The sequence below is a fragment of the Amblyomma americanum genome, chromosome 6 (assembly GCF_052857255.1).
Source record: "Amblyomma americanum isolate KBUSLIRL-KWMA chromosome 6, ASM5285725v1, whole genome shotgun sequence".
NCBI lineage: Eukaryota > Metazoa > Arthropoda > Arachnida > Ixodida > Ixodidae > Amblyomma > Amblyomma americanum.
The window spans coordinates 95798219-95821778 of NC_135502.1; the positions used below are offsets into that span (position 1 = coordinate 95798219).

General features: G+C 47.6%; 1 protein-coding gene across 1 annotated transcript in view; it reads right to left on the minus strand.

The window, feature by feature from the left end:
• Nucleotides 1–20364: 20364 nt before the first annotated feature.
• Nucleotides 20365–23560, minus strand: part of LOC144094854 (uncharacterized) — a 28087-nt gene continuing 24891 nt past the window's right edge. Inside the window, exon 12 of the mRNA XM_077628734.1 lies at nucleotides 20365–21377. Within this exon, the coding sequence (XP_077484860.1) occupies nucleotides 21285–21377 (93 nt within the window). The 3' untranslated portion in view covers nucleotides 20365–21284. The remainder of the gene's footprint in view (nucleotides 21378–23560) is intronic.

Consider the following 23560-nt stretch of genomic DNA (forward strand, 5'->3'; position numbering starts at 1 on the left):
CGTAAGAATATGAACTAAGCAGATAAAACACTTGATGTCTTAATCATTTTTCGAAAGCGCTAAACCAGCACAAAGAAGGAACAGACATGGACGAGCGCTACTTCCAACTGTTTATTTCATGAAACCGCAAGTGCTTAAAATAGTGGCCAAATGCTACCATGACACGGCAGAAGGCTGTACGTGCGCGATAAAAAAGTGTAGCTGCCAAGATGGACAGTAGCCAGAAAACATGTGCAAGATTAGGTTCATACACTGAGGAATGCGTGTTCTTTTTTGAAAATGAAATGGAAGGAGCGCTGACGCAAGTGCTTCTCTGTGATGCTGTTATCTGTGCTTCGATAATCTCTCGGGTAAGTTGATCACGACTACGTCCGATGATATGACACTGATTTAACAATGAAGCGCAGTTCCGGCACTTAATACTGTGAATGGCTAGGTTGCTTCCTGACGAATTTCTAACATTACTGTTGTGTTGGCGCAGCCGATCGTTGAGACAACAGCCTGTTTGTCCAACATACGGCAATCGTCAATCGCCCGAAGCGTCTTACTGGTGCTGGACTCCCTGGTTCCAGCACTACGAGATCTTTAAAACAGGATGGCTGGCCAGCCTCCCACGTTTCGTGAGGAAGTCAGGGACGCTGCGGTCTTCCAGAGGAACGCAAGAGGCCTAAAGTCACGAATCGCAAGTTTTCGGCAATATGTTTTTAACGACCACTTCCCGATATTAGTCATCTGCGAACCTAACTTATCCCAAGCAATCAGGCTTTCCGGGTACGAGCCCTTCTTTGCTCCGTCATGCGGAGAGCGCAGCAAAGTTCTGGTCTACATCCGCACCGACATAACGTTCGTTTGCTGCCCAGTTCAACCCCAAAATGACAATCAGTAGGTGTGCTTCATAGTCAAATAAGGATCCATAGAGTTCACGCTGATTGCGGCATATGTCTTCCCCTCCTCTAAATTGGACTGCGAGAGGTTGAAGACAATTATGGAGGCAACCCGGGCTGCTTGGATTATTAGCGGCGATTTCAACGCCCACCGCCAAATCTGGGGAAGTCCTATAATCAACGCCAGAGGGAGGAATCTGGCCTTATTTGCTTCAGAAAATGAACTTTACGTAATGAATGACGGCAGCCCGACATACATGCGAGGCAGTTCATACAGCAGCTGCCTGGACCTGACGCTTTAGTTTCGCGGTCTCTGCGTCGGCGTGTCCAGTGGCTTTGTGATGTGACCACACACCCACCTATCTCAAGATTCCAGGTCTTGGGGCGTCCGGCCCAGCTAAACATGCACACATCGATTGGACGGCATTTAAAACACGAATGTAAGAGGCGTACAGAGAAGCCCCAACTTCCAGTTTGGAGGGCATTATAGCAACAGCAATGAAGGCTGCTAGAGGCTGCCTCACGCAAACTAGAATGCGCACCGAATTTGACATAGAATTCGACCACCTGCGTGCTATTCGTCGGCGTGCATAAAGGCGTTACAGACGGACCAAATGCTTAAGGGACCTCAGAGAGGCGCGTCCTTTGCAGAGGAAAATCAAGCGACGAATGGACACGCTGGCGGAACAACGATGGAAGTCCTGTCAGTATCTGGATCCTAGAAAGCCATTGTTCTTATTTGGCGGAGAGTGCGAGGGCTTCGAGCGCTTTCACAGCAAAGACAGCCTTTCTATGCGTTACCTATATACAACAAAACCGCCACCAGATTGAGGTTGCAACTGACTTCTGCAGGGCAATCGCGGGTGCAGTGACTACCTCAGGTTCCGAGCGTGTTCCTCCTGCGTCACGGGATTCAGCGATTGACTTTATCTTTACTCGTGAGGAGAGAGAGAGAGATAAAACATTTATTATTTCATTGAAGTGTTCTACGAGTCAGGTAGGCGGACTGCTCAGTTCAGGACTCCGGTGGCTTGGGCGGATGCCTGGGCCAGTCTGATGATGCGACACTGGTCCTCCAGACCATTGGTGGTCAGGGCTGCCTCCCACTGCTCTTATGATGTCTGTAATGTTTTTAGATAAGGTGGTTTTTGGGGACAATTCCAGGAAATGTGAAACAGCGTAGGCTCATCGCCGCACCATGGACAGAAGGGGCGGTATTTGGAAGGGTGAATGAAGCTGCACAAGTGCAGGTTAGGAAAGGTATTCGTTTGTACTCGCCTCCAAAATGTGGCTTCTTCTGTGGTGAGTTTAATATGGGGAGGGGGATATATTCTACGATCTAATCTAAGCATCTCCAGCCGTTCTCCACAGTTTGATGGTAGAGGGGTGAGGTACGGGCAAGGATCCGCTCGGTTTGTTAGCTCACGAGCTAGATCGTTTGCCGCCTCGTTGCCTTCAAGACCTGAATGGCCCGGGGTCCAAGTAATGTTATGGGGGCGTTGAAGTGTAGGTGAGAGGCCCGACGGTATGAGCAGAGCCACTGTCATTTTTGGGACTCTCCGTGTAATGTAATATTGACAGGCTCGCTTCGAGTCAGTTATTATGTGAGCTGATTTGTCCGCCAGATCACAATGCCTTATGGCAAGGGCGATGGCGGAGGCTTCCGCCGCGGCAGGATCCTCAGCCCGGAGTGAAACACTCGTCAGTAGTTGAAAATTGTGATCAAGGGCGACTGCAACAAAAATGCTCGGTTCAGTGTACGACGCCACGTCTACATAGACTGCTTTGTGATCTGACTCTAGACGCCGGCGTAGATGAGTGACCCTATCCTCCCATCTGCCTTTGTGGATTTCTGGATGCATATGTTTTGGGAGCGGAGCCACCGAGATCTGTCTTCTTATGTTTGCAGGTAGGGAAGTGTGTCGCCAGAGCTCTTGTATATCTCGTGGTGCACCAATGCGCTGAAGAATGGCTCTTTCGATGGTGGTCTGTTGGAGTCGGGCTCTCTGCGATGCTAAGACCGCATCTCTGATCTCCTCAAAGGTGTTGTGGACTCCAAGCTTGATTAGACGTTCGGTCGAGGTGCTTGGAGGAAGGCCGAGATCTGTTTTGTACGCGCTGCGAATGACAGTGTCGGCCTGCTTAAGTTCTCCCTTTGTGAGATGATGATACGGAAAGCCGTATGCTATTCTGCAGATAACCAAGGACTGTAAAAGACGAAGAGTGTCTTCCCCGCGCATGCCTTTCTTGTGGCGTGTTATACGACGAATCATACGTGTAATTTGGTGGGTGGTTGTTTTGAGAGTTTTTATGGTATGTCCAGCGCGTAGGTTACTTTGAATCCAAAGCCCGAGAGTTCTAATGACCGAGACCTCTCGAATCGGTTGGCCTTCTACATAGAGATCTATTGGTCCAGAGTTTTTGTAATTTTGACCGTGCACCCTGATTACTTCTGACTTCTCCGGTGCACAGCGAAGGCCACTACTAACGGCAAATGTTTCGACAATCGATGCCGCTTCCTGTAGGGCTTGCTCCTTCTGTGCAAGGAACCCTTAGTCGTCCATATAGTTATATCGTCTGCATACAGTGTAAATCCTATATCGGGTAATTCCTGCAGCCGACGAGCCAATCCTGTCATGGCAATATTGAATAAGAGGGGAGAGATGATTGATCCCTGCGGAGTGCCCTTGTTTGGCATTGGTATGGTATCTGCTCTGGTATTTCCAATTAAAATTGTTGCAGTGCGGTCCGTGAGGAAAGCTCTAATGTAGTTAAAGATCTTCTGTCCACATCCCAGGGAGTTCAGTTCGCGGAGGATAGCTTCGTGTGAGACATCGTCAAAAGCTCCCTTAAGGTCAAGCGCCAGGATCAGATGCTCGCTTCCTCTTGGGATACCTGTAAGAACTTCCTCCTTAAGCAAGAGAAAGGCGTCCTGGGTTGAGAGACCGCGCCTGAAGCCAATCATGGACTGTGGAAAGAGATCCCTGTCCTCAATGAAATTCACGAGGCGGTTTTGGATAACTCGCTCATAGAGCTTCCCGGGACAGGATGTAAGGGAGATCGGTCTTAATGTTTCAAGGGTGGGCCACTTTCCGGCCTTAGGAATTGTGATAATCTCTGCATGTCGCCATTCGTTTGGGACTCGTCCTTCCTCCCACAGGCCATTAAGGTAGTCGGTCATTTGCTCAATATGTTTTGAGCTAAGGTTTATTATCATTGCGTTGGTCACTTTGTCTGCTCCTGTGGCTGTATTGCGTTTGGCGGCTCTTGCTGCCGCATATACTTCAGCCACCGTGATGGGCTCGTCTAGATCAGTGTTCAGAGCTCCTCTGTATTGAAGATTGCATGGCGGGATTCTTTGAGTGCCAATGTACTGGTCTTGTAGCGCTTGTTTCAATTCCTGATCTGTTCCTTGAAATTTGTAAACAATTTCTTGCAACGTGCGATTGACTGTAGTTTTGGTTTTGCTCGGATAAATTAAGCTTCTTAGTATGGTCCAAGTTTGAGAGGTGCTGAGCGTGCTTTTGAGGGAGGCACAAAAATCTATCCAGTTTTGCTGAGCGAGTTGCGTTGCGTACTCCTGGGCTTGTTCAGAAAGTGCTGATATCCTAAGTCGGAGTCTGCGGTTTAACTTTTGCTTCTTCCATCTGCGGACAAGACTACGACGAGCCTCCCACAAGTGTAGGAGGTGACGATCTACTTCCGGGTTTTTCGTTGTGCGCGGTATACTCTGTGTGCTAGCTTTTTGAGCTTCCCTGATGTGTTCACTCCATGTTGCTATGTCTTGGATGCCTTCCTCGGGTGCGGGACGCCTGCGATAAGCTTCCCAATCCGTTATATTTACTTCACCGAGCGTTCGGCGAAGTTTAGACGTTGGCACTGACGTACTAAGGATGTAGTGGTCACTGCCTAGTTGTTCCCCCAGGTTTGTCCAAGTAGCTGCTGCAATGTTTTTCGAGAACGTTAGATCTGGGCAGGTGTCCCTACTTACGCTGTTTCCAATTCTCGTTGGGATTGTAACGTCGGTAAGGAGGTCTAATCCTTCTTGATCCACCGCTTCCAGGAGAAGTTTGCCCTTTTGGGAGTCTACCGCATATCCCCAAGTACTGTGGGGAGCGTTCAGATCTCCGAGTATGACCAGTTGGTTTGAGCCTGCTATATGAATAGTTTCATGGTCTGAAATCTTCTCTTGTGTTGCGAGGTGGGCTGTACAGATTTAATATAAAAGTGCTTGGCCTGCAACGTTTTTGAGGGATGATCTCAACCAGGACGTGATGTAGATTGGGATAGTGCATAATGTGCTGCACAGCCGTGATCGTCTTTGAGACCAAGGTGGCGACCCTAGGAGATGTGTCATTTATAACCGTGTAATATCCCGTAAGGGTAGGCTGTGTGCCTGTTTCTTGTAGACAGATCACGTCCGGAGTTATTATACCGTTTTGAATGAAGAATTTTAGGTAGCTTTTTTGCGGTTGATGTTACGACAGTTCCACTGCCATATCTCTAAACTTTCTTGATGGTAGGTATTTCTATGCTGCGCCATCCTGACTAAGGACTGATTCGGAATCGCTTACGTCGCCTGAGACGGTCGAGCGACGGTAGGCTTTCATTCTTGTATTTTCAAGCGTGGCTGAACGCTTTCGCGATCCGTGTTCAAGTTCATATACAGTCCTGCGGAGATCATCGTGAGCGGTGCCGAGTTGTTGCAGTTGAGAGCCTAATTGCTGTAACTGCGTAAACATTTGCTTTTGCTGTGTAACTATATTCTGAAGTATTTCTTGCATTGTACCAAAATTAGCCATGGGCACATATTGAGGGGTGTAGTGGAAGCTGAGGCGCCGCATTTTTCAGAGAAAGTGGGAGTGGCGACGCTTTTTTGCATCGGACTACTCGAGAGGAACTTGATGCTGCCCTTGCAGAATGTAAGCGTTCGTCTGCACCAGGTCCAGACGGCATTACATATGCTGCGCTGTGCCACCTTGGCCACGACGTGCGTAGAGAGCTACTCAGCCTTTACAACCACTCGTGGCAAGAGGGAGTTGTCCCTCCCCAGTGGAAATCCAGTCGCGTGATACCAATACTAAAACCAGGGAAATCCCCGCTCGACCTGTCATCATACAGGCCAATAGCTTTGGCCAGCTGTGCGGGAAAAATCATGGAAAGAATGCTTCTGGCGCGTCTTGAGTGGTACCTTGAGCACAATAACGCGTATCCAAATGCCATGGCGGGTTTCCGACGGGATCGCTCCTCTATAGACAACGTCATTGATCTTGTGCCCACAGTTCAGCAATAGAAACGCCAGAAGCGCATGTGCACGGCACTTTTTCTTGATGTCAAAGGTGCATACGATAGCGTGACACATGAGGCCATCCTTGATGCGCTAGATGATGATGGAATCGGTGGGCAGATGTATACATGGATCCAAAGCTATCTGACCAAAAGGACCTTTTTTTATTATGCGTGAAGATGGCTCCACACCCGTGCATTACACCTACCGAGGCGTGCCCCAGGGCGGAGTGCTCAGCCCTACTTTGTTTATTCTAACACTTATAAGACTCCCGTGGTACCTACCATATACCGTCCATACATCTATGTATGCCGACCACATCTGCATCTGGGCCTCCTCTGTGACGCGTCTCCAGGTGCGAGCAAGACTTCAGAGGGCAGCAACCATAACTTCCTCCTATCTCCGAGAGCAAGGTCTGACCGTGTCATCCGAGAAGTGCGCTATAGTTTGAAGTTACCCGCAAAAGTATGTGTCGTGTCTGGTAGTTGTTCTCAATGCAGCAAAAGACACGCGATAATTTCACACTGTTTATTTACTACTAAAGAGGGTGCGACCAGCGTCGACCGAGGCGGAACCCGAACTGCCGCCCGAAGGACAGAGGGGACGGCGCGGCGTCCACACGGGGGAGTGGCTTCCCAGAACAAGAGGGCGCGGGTGCCCGCCGTGGGGGGCATCTTGGGACGGCGCGCGAAGAGGGGCAAGTGGCCGTTAGAATGGAACACTGGTGACACAGAACAGAACGAAAGAAGGGGACACAGCACAGGGGACACAACAGTATGATTCGTTATCCGCTAACTATTGACTGCCATGCCATTGCCTATCTTGCTTCTCATCGTTTTTTAGGAATTATCATAGACCGGAATTTATCATGGAGTCCGCATTGCAGCTTTGTAAAGAAAAAGCTAATCTCTATCACACACCTGCTCAGATTTCCTGGCAGAAAATCATGGGGCTCGTCGATTCTGTCAATGCGGCAGCTGTATAGAGCATTCTTTTTTGGATTTTTTCGGTATAGCACACCAGTGCTTTCAGGCAAATGCAAGACAAATTTTCGTGCCCTCCGGACTATACAAGGTCAGGCACTTCGCACATACGTGGGTCTCCCTCGCAGCGCATCAACAGTTGCTACCATTGCTATAGCTCAGGTCTACCCACTTTCGACGCATGTAACCCTTGACACCCTACGGACCCCCATACGTCATGTAACAAGGATTCCCCAGCACCACCTTGTGTCAGTGGCGGTTCAAAGACCACACGCAGCTTTTTCAAAGGTTATAGCGGCCCATCAGTCGTCCATTCCATCGCAGTTGACCCCGGCAGCATGGCCTTCCTCTGAGCTGTGGTGTCTGCGGGAGCCATTTGTGCGCCTTACAATTCCGGGCATAACGAAAAAATCGAACTTATCGACGAAGACCATTAAACAGTTGACACTCTGCCTACTCCACGCCGCATGTAGTGACCGCACTCGTGTATACAGACGGTTCGGTCTCAGGTACAAGTTCAACCTACGCCGTGGTCATTCCTCCGAGACAGTACAGTATTAACCAGCAAACTTCGCATCGGAAAACCTCCACCGGGTCAGAACTGGCCGCTCTTAGTGTGGCTGTGCAGTACATCGGTGCACAAACACCCCACAAATGGGCTGTTTTCTGCGACTCAAAAGCAGCCCTTCAATGTCTTAATTCTGCTTTACGCCATGGTGATCACGATCAACTCGTAACTGAATGAAGACATCTTCGGCACCAGGCACTGAAAGAGAGTCATGACATCGTCTTCCAGTGGATACCGGGACACGGTGGCATTGTCGGAAACGACGCAGCTGACGCTGTAGCTCGATAGGCGCACGGCAGTGCTAACATTGTCCAGATACCGTTGACAGTTAAGAGCCGACGCAGCAAGACATCTGCGAATGCTTGGACGAAACTAGATTTTAGCGTCATGGTCTTCTCCTGGAAACTCCGAATGCCGTCTGCACCGCCTCGACCCCTACCTCCAAATCAGTCCTCCGTCCGGCCTCTCCCGCTGCCATGCTACGCTGTTGTGTCGCCTCTCGCTGGGAGTGGCGTTTACAAATGCATACTCCCATTTAATCGCAATGGCAGACTCTCCTGCGTGTGAGAACTGTGGGGTCGACGAAACAATAGAGCACCTACTTTGTGACTGCCATCGGTATCAGCGTGAGCGTGCACTCCTGGCTGCAACACTCCGCCGCTTAGATCCTCGGCCCCTTACTGAAGCCAAGATTCTGGGTACTTGGAGTATGCCTTCATCGCAGAGGAGAGCTTTGAAGGCACTCTTGAAGTTCTTGAAGCACTCAGGACTGAGTGCAAGATTGTGAACTGCCCGTGTGTGCCCTGTGTACCCTTCAAGTAACGGCCAACGGACAAGTGGAAAAGTGATCTTCCTTTGCCCTCTCCCCTTACTATCTCTCCCTCCATTCCCCTTCCCACGTGTAGGGCAGCATACCGGGAGTTGCGTAGTTTACTTCCCTGCCTTTCCGTTTGTATTTCTCTCTCTCTCGCCACAAGATAGAGGGGTGCAGTAAACGGCGCAATCAATACAGTTCACGTACGCAGTTTGGTGTTTGACGCCACATGTTTGTTTGCCCGAGGGGCAGGGCTTCGTCAGCTTGCAAAGCTTGTTGAGCCTATGAGGGGCCGTATAGCACAACTCTCACGTCTGCTTTCTGCGCGATCTTTTTCAAGTTGTGGGAGACACTGCGCACGTAAGGGAACACCGCAACCTTTTTCTTATCACTAGACTTCTGTGCGACATCTTCACGAGTGTCAAGGTTCCTAAGGATGCGTTCTACTTCCGAGACCTGAAAAGGAACAGGGTAGCCAGCGACGGATAACCGGTTGACTTGTTTTTGGAAGCTGCGGGGCATGCAATGGTGGCAAGATTTTGCCGAGGCGTTTCTTAAAAAAATGTTTTGAGTGGGCGGATCGAAAAGCTAAGAGGGGCTTATTGTCGTGAGGTTCGTAGCTCCGGCAAACGTGGTTGTCGGTGAGTGAAAAGTTAATATCTAGAAAGCGTATGTCCCCGTCAGATGGTAGGTAGTTCATGGGTTAGTTTTAGAGGACTGAGATTATTCTAGAAGGCTGCTAAAATCTTAATATGTCTTAATATTCCACACGCGTTTTTGTTTCAGAACTCCAACCTTCCCTCCTTTGTCTATTTCGCACCGACTGCTAATGTTAAGCGTTTGTAGCTGAAGGCTGCCTGTGCGTACGTTAATGCGCTATTTCATCCGTCAAACCAAATCACGAAGACATCGCTCGCCTTTCTATGAAATGATTGGTTTGTGGTTTGTGGGTGTTTAACGTCCCAAAGCGGCTCATGCTGTGAGGGACGCCGTAGTGAAGGGCTCCGGAAATTTCGACCACCTGGGGTTCTTTAGCGTGCACTGACATCGCACAAGCACACGGGCCTCTAGAATTTCGCCTATATCGAAATTCGACCGTCGCCGCCGAGATCGAACCCGCCTCTTTTTGGTCAGCAGCCGAGCGTCATAACAACTGAGCCACCGCGGCGGCTCTATGAAATGAGTCGCAAGCCTCAGCCAAAACATTACTATCACCACCAAAATCCTGGTGTATACAGATGAAGACGAATACCGCTTACAAACTTGCATAGATTTTTTTTTCTTTTCTGCGCCATGACTCACAAGTAACGTAATGACAATTAGCCTGCTTTTTTTTAGATCACGATATTCAAGAAGATAACATACGCGCTATTCATAGAGAGCAATAATCAAGAAGCATTACAAGGAGAGAGGCTCGGCAAAGATGCCGTTAGCATAATGACTCGCTGGGAAGGCCTTTAGCGAGGGTAATGAACATTAACGATGGTGAATACAAGACGTCGTGAACCGCGGTCTGAAGCGCTAGTTCCCTTTCTCTCTCTTTTTCTCCGTGCAAGCACATGAGCGAACGAAGTGCGCAAAGCTGAGAGCGAAATTAACGTGTTTTGGACACGAGAGGGGGCGCGCCTGCGAAAGACGCTTAGCCAGCAATTAGCCTCCCGTTACACGGCTTGCGGTAGTTTTACATGCGGCGAGGTAATGAAGACAGAAGCTCCCCAGGCAAATCACCTGAACCCCTGGAGAGCCGGTCGGCAGACAAAAGCAAGGCACAAGCCCAAAAGAAAGGAAGAAAAAAGAAAGAAAGAAACAAAGAAAGAAAGAAAGGAAGAAAGAGAGAAAGGGAAAAACAAAGAACTCTAGAAACGGTGTCGGATAATGAGCGTTGCGCAGAGTTTTAGACCTAAACGAATAAGTTGCGAATTTTTTGTTTGACTTGAGCTGTCGTGTGTGGAAGAGTGAGCATCTGTCACTTTATGCAATTTGATTACACCCAGCGCCACGACATCGTGCTCCTTTGCCGTGCATTCCAATTTTTAGAGGTATCAGTCAGAAAATATCTTTCGTATGTCTTTCGCCTCCGGGTATAAGGCATGCTTCAAAATATAGGCTTTCGCGATTATTTTTTTTTCTTCAACAAGCAGTCAGTGATACACAAAAGGCGTTACTTTTGTAGCGATAGCTACCTTGCGGTAGCATTTCGAGCCTTCAGCGTGGCTGTGCCGCCACGCTGTCACGTGGTTGGCCACATGGTGCGCGCGGCGTGGTTGGTCACGTGGTTGGTCATGTGACCAGCCACGTGGCTAGTCACGTGATGCGGAGCAGCTGCTGAGCAAGGTTCCACTCAGCCAGCTGTAGCTGTCGCTTTACTCCATGTTTAACCAGAGCTAAACCACCGCCATTTTTTTTTGCATGCGGCTTATATGCAACTGGATGGATGAATAGTGAGAGGATAATTGTGGCCGTCAACTTCCTAATTAACAAAAATCTCCTAATGCACTTTAGTAGTTGCGCTGTAATGAGCGTGCATACATTTTTATTCCGAAAACTTCAGGTCGCCGTATTTCCAGTCTGTTCCATTCGGCGGAATTTTCTTAGCACTCCCGTATTCCCAGACGTCCACCTTCCGATTTTCAACACAATTCGATCGAGTGATGCAATCAAGGCTCCTTGCCGGTGTGACGCAACTGTTGCGTATTCACAGCGTCTCGTCTGCCAACGGCGCATGGCGACAGGAGAACCTGATGACTGTTCCTTTTCTAGACTATCGGCTGACCAAGTCGCAGAAACGCCAAACGCAACAGATGCGCGCGCCACGCGAGGGAATAGATTCGCGTCGATCGCCACTGCCTTGCATGCGTAATTGTGGGGATTGAGGTAAAAGCTTGGAGGCGGATATCCAGCAGAATGGAGTTGCCGCGCGAATGCTACCGAATTAAGAAAGTGCGAAAATACGACCGACTCTATGTTTCCAATAAACACGTACCCTAATTGCACTGGTCTGAAAGTTTATCGGGTTTAGTTAACTGACCTATACCCATACAAGCGAAACCGTATTTCGTATACTAGACCCATTTTTTTTTTAATTCTGAGAGTCCAATTTCGAACACTCGAGACTTGAGGCCTTTCTCTTCCTCCAGTGGAAATTTAAGAAAGTAGAAAAAAAAGTTGTCTTTACTCCATATAACTAGGGCCTTTCGTTTTCGGATTATATATTTTCCAAAATCCGGGGGAAGCAAGCAGGGGGGGGGGGGGGGGGGTAAAATATGTTTTTTTAGCTTTATTTCGGGTAGAAATCAGATTATTGCGCGCAACATTCAATTATTCGGAATTCTGCGGGAATTATTTTGCAGCAAAAGGGAATCTAATATTGGGATATAACAAGCATTACTTGTCATTATTTTCGTAAACAGAATCGAAACGGCAGGCTTCTCTGTAACTTTACGAAATTAATTTCCTTTTTTCTCAGTTATTACCATATTTCGTCGCGTGCAGTATACATTTCCTGCGCGGAACTTACGCGTCCATGCAAGACCTCACTGCCTTTGTACACTGCGAAACCATCCATTTAATATAACAGCGACCGTTTTAAACGCACAAAAGCCTTGAGGCAGGGTTTCTTTAACGCCTTTTCGAACTTATCCTGAGGTTTAGCCGCATAATAAATAAAGGGCGTTAAAAGACGTTTCTATTATGAGTTAACTAAAAACACCCTTGTGGAATAAGCACATTACATCCGCTAATTTGCCTGCGGTGTCTTCAGCTTAGCACACTGGAAAGCTGCGTTCGCTTGATGGCGCATTTTGGGCGTGTAATCGGGTTTAACGCGTTTTAAAAAAGTAAATCTGCTCGGGCTGCAATAATAAGGTGAAGTCGTGTTTTATCCGAAAACGAAGGGCCCTACGTACTGTATTATAGCTCAGAGAGTAACTCTACTACTGCTTGCGTGCCGGGCTATAATCAGATACAACTCAAGATGGAAGCGGAATTCGCTCCTCGAAGGTGGCCTCTAGCCAATGGCGCCGACCGATTCTCATGACGTACCGGATTGTCCCATCGCAGGGTGTGGCAGATTAAAGAGGTTTAACAACAGCATGATTTAATTAGCCTAGGCGTCGTGAAAATCGGTCTACGCCATTGGCTGGAGGGCTTACTTTGACAGGCGACTGCAGCCGCGCTTTTGAGTTGTACCTGACTATAGTGTACAGCACGAGTGCGGCAAACTTTTCTTCGGCTACAACAAAGCCCCTTGATCATGACAATTGCAAAGACGCTTCAAAGGGCGGCCTTATACAAGCAAAAAAATTCTGTTAAACCCGGTCATACAACACAAAACTCAATCGCAAAAATATGGGTGTAATGAAGTTAGCGCCATTTACACTGAAAACACAGTACTAATGGATGTGTTTTGCATCTCCTTATGCGAGGTTTACGTATACTGACATAAACCCCAAACCTGCTTTCTACTCGAGGAAAAACGCTAAGGCGCCTGTGTGCTGTGCGATGTCAGTGCACGTTAAAGATCCCCAGGTGGTCGAAATTATTCCGGAGCCCTCCACTACGGCACCTCCTTCTTACTTTCTTCTTTCAGTCCCTCCTTTATTCCTTCCCTTACGGCGCGGTTCAGGTGTCCAACGATATATGAGACAGATACTGCGCCATTTCCTTTCCCAAAAACCAATTATTATTATTATTACTACTACTACTCCAGGAAAAAGATGTACCCATGCATCCATATTTTGTGCGTTCCACGCCCGTTTCGAGACGGCGATCAGCGCTGTCCTGCATTTATTAGGCGCCGCAGTTAACTCCTGTTCTTATGCGGCGCGTGGAAACGCGCCAAGTCACCTTCACCCGCTAAAGACAGCGATGCGGGGAAAGTTTTCTTTATACTCCAGTTTCCACGTAGCGGCTGCCCGTGTAAAGTCGTCCTTTTTCGTAGAATCAGAAGGGAAACAACCGAGACATTTCAACAGTGGAAGAAATTTGCGCCAAGAAGGACGACCGGGCCCACTCCGTCAAGTCACGGAGGTTGAACAGGAATAAATGCCAAAATGTTCTGGAATGAAGGCACTGGAATAAGTGCCGCAAGTGAGGTACAATAAGTGGTCTAAAAATGAAAGAAATAAATGCTACAATGAACAATTGCTAAACTGAATAAATCGTCCAGTCTTCCTTGTCTCTCTCAGTCGTCATTAAAAATGCGAGATTTTAACGCGACAGCGTTAAGGCTCCTGTTCTGCAGAAAAACCGGCGTCGGTGTCGTCGGTGTTGTGAGCGAAAAATCACCGGAGAAGCAACCGTGGTGGGCAACCTGCCCACCGGATTGTGAGCAAACTGACCACCGTGGCAAGTGGCAGTTAACCTGATGATTAGTCGCGAGAGGTTGCTCAGGAAGAGCAACCTGGGTTGCACAAGTTAAGCGATGCGCCACTGCTCATCGCAGGGCAGTGGCACATCGCTTAAAGGGCGCTTAGTCACTGCGGCGCTGAGCATGGAGTGGTATGAGGACTCCCAGGGATCTATGAATCTATGATCTATGAAGTGTCCCCTCCAGTTTTTTAATACAGAATTTAAAGCGAAAATTTTCAGTTCCGCTAAATGTTCTCGCGAAACTCTCCTCCTCGATATCGAAAGCCGTGCTATGTCGGTCTTGGTTTCAACGTTTCAAGTGCAGCTCCTTCCGTACGGGATATTTACATTTACGGCATACTCATGGTTATTACGCAACAATGAGTACAGAAAAGAAATGTTGGCTGCCGTTCGGCTTCTCTATCAAGATGCTTAATTAGCGCGTATTCAAGCGCAGCTTTTGCATCATGCGAAAAGCCTGGCCGCTTTTGAACATCTCGTGTGGGCTCCCGTTCGCAGGTGGCGTGGCAGTCAATATAATCCATTTTTTCCCTTCCCTTTTGAGCCGTAGAACGAACTGGAAGTTTTGCAGCAGGTGTTTTTTTTTTTGTATTACGCGGGCAGCATTGCAGCGGGAGTTTTACCCACGCCTGTGTCGCCACATGTCAGGCAGCACACTTCGTCGTAAGGACATAACACATGCTCTATGTGCTGATTTTTTTTTTCTTGTGTGCAGTGAAGAGTATCGTTCTTCAATGCGTACATCTAAATACACTCCTTACTTCCTGCTCATTCTTTTCTCCACCGCATGTCCCAATTCTCCCGAACCCTATGCTAATTTAGCACATTCCCTATACTCCTGCCCCGTTGCCATTAAGTCTCTCATTTTCCATACCCTTTCCATATCCTCCTCCTACAACGTGGCGTGCTTGGCTAGCCTCGGATCAGCTGACGGAACAGGTGGCTTTGGTGACCCTGGCCCAGGACATCCGCAACGCCTAATTGGGAGTTTTAGAATAAGGTGAGCGTACTCCGCCTGACCGATAGAGACACCTTATCTTAATGTAAAAATCCTTAATGCTACTTTGAAATAATGTTTTTCTCTCTCTCTCTGCTCAGTGTGCACTGCGAATGTAAAATGTGCGACCTCAAAGAATAAGCTGTTGGTTCCTGTTGCTGGGGGGGGGGGGGGGGGGGGGGGGGGGGGGGTTAGAAGCGAAATTCAAGCAGCCTTCGCAAAAGCCTATCACGGATACCAAGCAGAAACAAAAAAAAAAGCTCTTCCTCTTAAATCTCAGGCCCGTACTCCACATAGGGAAAGTTTTATTTTATTCTTGCTTTTATATTTGCAGTGAGAACTTTGCCTCTTTGTGACGCACACTATATTTTCCGGGGCAGCAGTTTAAAAGATCCCGTCTCTCCTGACATGACCAACGGTCGAGAAACACGATGCCGAACTGAAGAATAAAGAACCAACAATAAAACAAAAAAGCCTAAATCACCACCGCGCAATACACGATACCCGAGCCGAGCTGGGCCTCGCCAAGCAGCCGTCCTGCACAACCGTCATTCCGACCCATATATTGCGAGGCGAACGAGAAAGCTCAGGGTTCCCTTTCCCTTCCTCTCCAAAGCTGCAACTCTGCAGATTTGATTATAGATCGCCGTTCCCCTCCTGGAATATACGTCTCGGACTCTTCCCGAAATCCCTCCTTCCTTCCCCCTACAAAGACAAAGATGGAACTAAAGCCCCTGGAAATAAGTTTTCCTTGCATATACACACGCCCGCAGATGGCAGGGGACGCCCATAGAAACTCGTGCGCAGCGCTTTTTTTCGCCAGTTCCGGTCGCATCTCCAACTCTTGTTGTCTTCCCTTCCCTTCCTAGGGAGAAATAGTCCCTATTTTATTGCACTTTTTTTAGCCTTCCTATTTTGCGAGTGTGTATGCATATGTGTTCATGCCGAGTCCTGAGTGAGCAGCAAGACTGCGAGCGGAAAGCAATCCTTTCGGAGCTCCGCCAGATGCGAGAGTAGAGACCGGTTTTGGGGGAAAAGAAAGGATTTCCTGGCCGGCGAAAAGAAAGTTCGCTTCCCAAATCTCCCGCGGAAAACGCTTTTCGCGAGCGCATATAGGAAGGCGTGTCGAACGGAAAACGCCGAAGCAATGACGATGCCGGGGAACGATGCACCCACGTACATGCGGAGTTCATTGTTTCCTGTCAATATTTTTTGCATCTTTTTTCTTTCGGGCAAACTTTGAAGCCGCGTGACAAGACTTTAAAAGATCTCTTTTAAATATCTATTTCAACGCAAAATAAAAACGTCAACGAAAATAAGACGCAGCAACTGAACGTCTATGATGGAAGCAAACAGGATGAGCTCGCGAAAACTCATGGGGCTCATGCTGTTGATGCAGCACGCGTTAATAAATAACACGTTTCCCCTCCAGAACGTTTCATTTTTGTTTCGCTGCCCCCCCCCCCCCCCTCTTCTTCCGTGGCACACTCATTCGGGAGGAATCCTAAGTAGACACTACCCTTTGTTTCAATTAAGCCTTCAGCCCTCATTACCCTTCCACCCCCTGAACCCCTCTCTACCCCCAAGCCTTTCCACTCAAAGAAAGTGAGCACAGCAAGTCTCGACTTAGATTCTGAAGTGGGTTTATTTACTACAGGGCAGTGGCAGGGAGGAGGAGCGCATACCATCGATTTATTTTCTTAGGCACATCGGAGCCTGTTAATAATATTTACGGGCTGTCAGTCCCACGCACTGCGGCTTGCGGTTGCTTGTAAAACCGGGAAAGCACGCTGGCTTTACTAAGTACCACAGACTTAGCATTACTTTTGCCTTTTTTTCTTGCTTTTTGATTTTCACGTGCTGTGAACGGCGACTACGAAGATTAATCGACGTGAAGTCAGCGGCAGGCTGTGTACGAACAGCCAGAAACGCGCGCCAGTTTTTGCATCGTTCTTGTTAAATCGCTTTCGCGTTTTTCAAAACCCTGTTACTTATAATATCCGCCGCAGGCGTTCGAACTCGGTGCCGTCTTGTAGTGGCTCGTCACCAGACAAACACAATATTCATTTCTAAACCGAGGTTTGCCGCGTTACTGGAGGGTCGTTGCACTATTTTAAGCGAAAGTGGCTTGGCATCCTGGAGTCGGCGTATTGACGTCAGAGATGAAACTGTCGCTTATCCGTCACGGTATCCATACCATGGCAGTTTTTTGTGGCGATTATCCATAGTATCGAGTGTCCTTGCAGTGGAGACACCTTCTTAACCAAATGTAACTGCATGCGTTATGCGGGTGAACACAGCGAACAGCGTTCCTCTAGCAGACGACGTTTAGCGACGATGTGGAGCACCAGTCTGCAGAGGCGTGCATGGGAGGGGAGCTGCTACGCCTCTTACTAGCTGCGTACAGAGGTGGCCAGGCAAGAAGCAGACGGGACGAGAGCTGCCGAAGCACCGAACGAAGTTTATTCTCCTCGGCCAAGGTACAAGAGCGCACATATGCAGAACGCGTATAGGCACCCTGCAGATGTAACTCGATGGATGGATGGATGGATGGATACGGCTGAACCCTTTACATCGGGGCGGTGGCTCAAGCCACCTAGCCATGTCTTGTGAAATTTTACTCCTGTCTTGCTTTTAGCCACCAATCAGATAACCTTCGCTTGGTTACTTCTAACCTCTTAAAATCCACTTTCCCTTCACTATCCCTAAACCGACGCCGGCGCCTCTAGCGGCGGCCCGAGCGTCCCTTGGGGGCCGCAGCGAGCAAGCGCGCCGACCGAGGTAGCATCGCTGTTTCCTTAATTCCTAATTAATGACATGCTGAATAAAGAATATAAATTACTCAAACCTCTCGGGAAAGTTAAGTCGTTTGAAAATCATTCTGCCTCCGCTTTCTTGTAATTGATAACAGTGAAAGCTTTCTCCTTTTCTGGGCCATCCAAAAAGTTCTAGTTCCTTTTCAGAGCATTCAGAAGCCGCTGGGGCGACTTCGTCGTTGGGTAGTGCCTCTGCGCGAAGCATGTCAGTCAACGGACATTTGATGTCCGCGAAAAACCTTATCACATGGCCGACATCAATGTTTTTCGCACGCACTGAAAAGTAAAATAAGATTACATTAATGTACATTCGCAAATATCATCAAGGGATCTTGCTTTCGGAACGAGTGGGGTGATTGCATTTGAGAGCGTGACCAAAACAAGTTACCGTTTTCCTTTTTCGGCCCATGAACTTTGGACAGTTTTCGGGTAAGTTTTGCGCGATGACGGAAGGCCCCAGGCTCGCGGTTGGCTCGTGCAGGAGCTACATTTGTACTGTTGAATGTAGAGAGCAACGGGCCGCCGTGTGCTTACATTTTCCCACCACGCCAGCGCGGCAGTCACAGCTAGCTCTGCGGATTCTTCGGCTTCCGTCGATCTAAAGCACCAGTACAGCGATATAAAATTGTAAGTCGGCATCTGGAATCTCACATTTGTTTAGAGCACTTGTACAGTGCTTTCGAAGAAACTAAACTTACCTCAAGCGTCACGCGTTTTGTCGCTGCGTTTATTCTTGTCTGCGGTATGCATTTTCCCACGATTTCGGAGCCAGCAGCAAGCACAGCTTCACTGACGTCATAGACGTGGCCCGCTTGCAGTAGTAGTTGACCCTTTTTTAGGTTTGCACCACGAAAAAAAGCGTCAACGTCTTGAAGTTCAAGGAAACCCGTCGATAAAACAAGGGGCACGCCGTTTACCGCCATACCGCTGCACCGCGTGAGGCGCGTCGTCTGCTGCAGCTATCCCCGGCGAACGCAAAAGCGGCTACGCGGTGGCGCTTCACGACAACCGAAGGTGGTGGCGCCTGGCGGATGCAGGGTGCCTATACAAAAGCGGGTATGCCAGAGATCGCACGCCGTGATTCGATACCGCGGCGCACGGGGCACTTCATTCGAAAAACGTGTTTGAAGCGGTCGAGTAAACGAGTACCTGCAATGCATTACATTTTATTATTACAAGTTTCTTGAAAGCATTGTTTTCTGTGCTGCGGCTAAATTTTAACAGTTGTGAGCAACAAATGGCAAGCGCAAGTTTTATTTTAGTATGTTGCCAAGGGATCTAGTTGGGTTTTAACGCTTGACCTCCTTAGTGCACCAGTCTAGGTACGAAACAACCAGGGATGAATAAGCGCCTCAGACAGACAGTCTGTCCCGTCAAATGTTTACGGGAAGCACCCAAGGTGGAGTAGATTTGTAATAAACGGGTAATTACCCATTGGCGTCCACCCAAGCGAAGCCATACGGCTACAAAGGAAAGCTGTACAGCTTTCTCAAAACTTCGCAGATGAAGGAAAATCCGTCCTGGTCCGGGGTTCGATCCCGGGACCACCGCTTCACCGGAGCAGTCGCTCTACCAGCCGAGCTAACCGGGACAGCTAGCATATGTGGTAGTGCGAGAGCGAATTGAGCAATAATTCGAAGTAGCAAGAGACTTCGTCAAATGTTTAGGTGAATCCCTCAAGACAGTCTGTCTGCTGACAGCCTGCTGACAGGCTGCTGAGAGTCTGCTGGCAGTTTGCTGACAGTCAGCTGATAGTTTGCCAGCAGTCTGCTGACAGTCTGTGTCAGTCTGTCCGTGTGGTTTTTTCACCCCTTGTTGTTTGGTACCCAGACTGTACCGCACTAAGGAACTCAAAAAAAGCGGGTACTATCGATAAGCAGTCCGATGTATTTTTATACAACAAATTATCGATACGACAAGAATGAAGAATACTTCCAAGTAATTTCTTTTTAATCCCAACCGAGGAAAATAACGTGAACAAAAACGAAGGCGCGAGAACAGGACCTCGTTGTTCTGAAACAGAATGAACTGCATTCACCGTTAAAAAAAAAAAAAAACGAGTTTCGTTTCAGATATTTTGTGAGCTCGGCTTGCACTGTTTTTTACCTCGTTTTGTTTAAATGCGCAGCATCTTCCAACCCACTTATTTTTCGTCAAAAGATGTAGCATCAAGTAGCATTTTTTTTCGCACTTTTATTTATTTACGACAAGGCTTCATGTACAGGCGTAGAAAACATCGATATAGTTTCCAAGGCAACCAGATGCCGACGCAAACATTGACTTGCTGAATGTCACAAGCATATGCGGCTTGAGGCACTTTGCGAAGCTTTGGTGGTAAATTCGCTCTGAAGAACGCTGCCTTTCTTGGCGCTGTTGATGCGAACATAACGATCAATAGGCGTGAGAGCAGACGAACAGCGAACCAAAAAGCTTAGTGCACGTGACGCTGTCCAGCTCAGTTTGTTTCGAATGTCATCTCTTATACCCTGCCCTAAGGCTGAGCACATAAGAGCCTAACGCCTTTGCGTAGTGCTCTCAGAAGCACGAAGTGAATCTTTTATCTCCGCTTTACACATTCCTCTCATGCATGGCGTTCGTCGTGCTTTTGGCGCCGCATTCTTACAGTGCGCAATAACGGAGCACACCAGCCTTTTTCAGCGCATTTCATGGATGCTGTGCAATGAAATCACTTTTTCTAAACGGCTGTTTTGCATCTGTGATAATGTTTTGTCAAATGATTGCGCATCGTTTTAGAAAGTATGAATTCAGGATACTAGGTTGTAAGTTATCTAGAAAGGGCACAGAACAGTGTGCATACTAACAGCAACGAATGAAACGCTAACAAGGAAAAATGAAATGGCAACACAAAAACAGAAACATATATTAGCGTCTGGGGAGGATATACAAGCGACGTTGATTAACAGGTCTAAAGGGGAGTCCTCACGCCTTCCAAGTGAAATTAGACTGCTCTAGTATCGAGTTTCCCCCGGCTAAGATTCCTTTATTTCGCTCTTCTAGTTTAAAATGTCTCGTTCGCGTTTCATTCGTTGCTAATAGTACATCTTCAACGCAACAATCGACTCAAGCCCTTTTCAGCGTTTCCAAATCAAAAAATAGTTCACGAGGTTTTCAAATGTTATGGGGTCTTGTGTATTTCGCGCTAATAAAACTTGGCTTGTGTTCTTGCTTTTCTTGTTCTTCTCTTTTCTGTGCCTTATGCAACTACAGGCAGTGCACTTGTTCCGTCTTCCCTTGCCTTAGCCATCCGAGAAAGAACTTACCTGCCTTGTGAAACAAGCACTGAATTTGTGCAGCTGCCAATAAACTTTATCGGCTCCTATACCTTAACAGTTTAAACAGACTCGTCCATTCAACTATACAGAAGTGTGAAGCAACAGAATATATTGGAGCGGCACCTCATCTGAGTGTATGAGAAGACCAGCCCCTATCACATCACAAGTTACGAGGGTTTAACAAGACAGCGCAGCTGCGCTGTTCCACGTTTGAAAGAATCGTGGCAAGATCAAAACAACGAAGAAAACGTGTCCATGTAGCCATGACAAAGTCAGAGTAGGTGTCGTGTTCGTCGGCGCAGCGCTGTAGATATCGGAGGCTTCCCGACCAGTGACTGATCCATGACCGTCGCCAGGTCACCCGTCTGAAAATAAAAGAGAAAGAAAAGAAGAAAATTGAAGGGCTCTTTTGTTACTTGCGCTATAATATGACAATATATAGTCGAAAAAAAAACGACAGAATCCTGTCAGAAATACGACAAAATATTTTGTAGTTTTATCGTAACGACAGAATTTTCTGTTATACTTATCTATAGCCTATGGTTCTGTAGTAGATTTCTGTAGTAACTACGCAAAATTTTGTTGTGACGGCAGACATTTGCCGCTGTGTTTTCATTCTGAGTAATATAGTTTAGGGTGTTATATTTATTTATTTATTAATTTATTTTTTTTGTTTACAGATACCTTACAGGCCTCCGGAGAGGCATTGTGTAAGGGGGATCAAAATACAGAAGTGCAGAAAAACACAAAAAAGCAAGTGAGTTCAGATAAGATATCACAATTCAGTAAAAAGTGATAAAAGTAAAAAAACAACTATGGGTCATGTAAGAAAAATAGGGGAACTGAACAAATAGTTATACAAAAGCAAAAGAAAGTATACAGCCCGAAACAATAGACCATGTCTTTTTGCATTGCTGGGAAGGGGTTTATTTTTGGGATGTGTTACAACGGACAATAAAGAAAGAGCTACCACTTGACGCGCAGGGAATTCGTTATTTAAGCACAGACAATGAGGATGGGGTACCATTTGATCTCATAATGCTCTTGGGCCTCCACTGTATATGGCGCTCCAGAATGGCAGGCTATTATTGTGACAAATACGCACGACCTGCCCGAATTTATTTTCGGGAAAGAATGGACTGCTTTCTGGCCATCCAGAAAGCCGCTGCGGAGCCTCCCGAGTGGCTCTTGAGGCTAGAGCCGCTCTGTATGCTTCGTGAATTTTAGAATGACGAAGCCAGACTCAAGCTGGCTGACCACGACAGTGTCTTATGTACATAGTGTTTTGTGTGGTTTTTGTTGAGTGTTTTTTGGTTAAATGTTATGAGCCAAAGCCAGGCAATAAAGAAAAAAAAAGCAAAAGAAAGCATATCAGGCATACATGAGGAAAGCTGCGCATCAACAAAACCAAAAGAGGCATAATAGGACATGCATAGCGTTTTCTTTTTAAATTTTCGGTGGAGTTAACCCAAGCAATTCCAGCGGGGTTACAAGTGGAATAGAAGCACGCACAAAAGACATGCTTACTGCGGCTATGATTTTTTTTTATCATTCAGGTTCCAGTTTCTGCAGGCAGGGATGGGCGTAGTACACGAAACGCGTAGTACATATTAAGCGAACGTGGAAACATCGTGGTATATAAAGATCTGCTGTGAACGGGGTTGCCAAAGCGCGTCATGTACAACCACTGTTCCGACACGTGGTTTCTCGAATGGGTCTTTTTTTATATATATATCCACAGCCTCGGTCGAAAGTGTTCAGGACGCATTGTCGGTCCTCAAGGGTAACGAAGTGGCCCCGCTATATGCGACTCAAGAGCAAATGATGTGGCCTGAGGACTTTTGCCTGAGGCTGTACGTTCCGTCTGTACGTTTCCGAGACACCCAGCATATAACAGCGCTTTTACCAGTCCACGGCCTGAAACTTGTCATTATTAGTGAAGCCTGCAGGCTGAGAAATGTAAGCAACAAAAACAAGAAAACAATTGGAAGGTGTAACTGCAATTTAGCGATTGAGTTGGATAATCTCAACAATCGAGTGATTGGACCACCACAAAGCCAGGTCGCACAATGGTCAACCAGTATATCCCGCTTAGGGTCATCAAGGTATACTACATCTTTAAAAAAATGCACCGCCGCACTTCAGAACCTGCAATTTTCTGCACATTTTTTTGCCGTGTGGAAGCTCAGCAGTCGCATCAATCGAAAGTCAAGCGTCCTGCACCACTTCACCGGGTGTGTGATACATGGAGATTTTTCGGGTATTTTTCACACATGACCATGTCCGTACTTGAACCAGCAGCACAATTTTGATCACTTTCGCAGGGCCGCAGTATTTTTCAGAGGAAAATTTTTTTTTCTGCACGCGCGAAATATACCTGCATGGCAAGCTAGAGGCCATGGTTTCTAGGAAGTGCTTGTTTTAGTACAGTTCCAGCATTCTGGCCTGACAGTTAGGACGATTCACAAACAATATCTCCCAATCGAATACGCCGCATCTTACCAGCCGCTAACAGCGCATGTGCAGATGACTCCGAAGGAACAGGTGC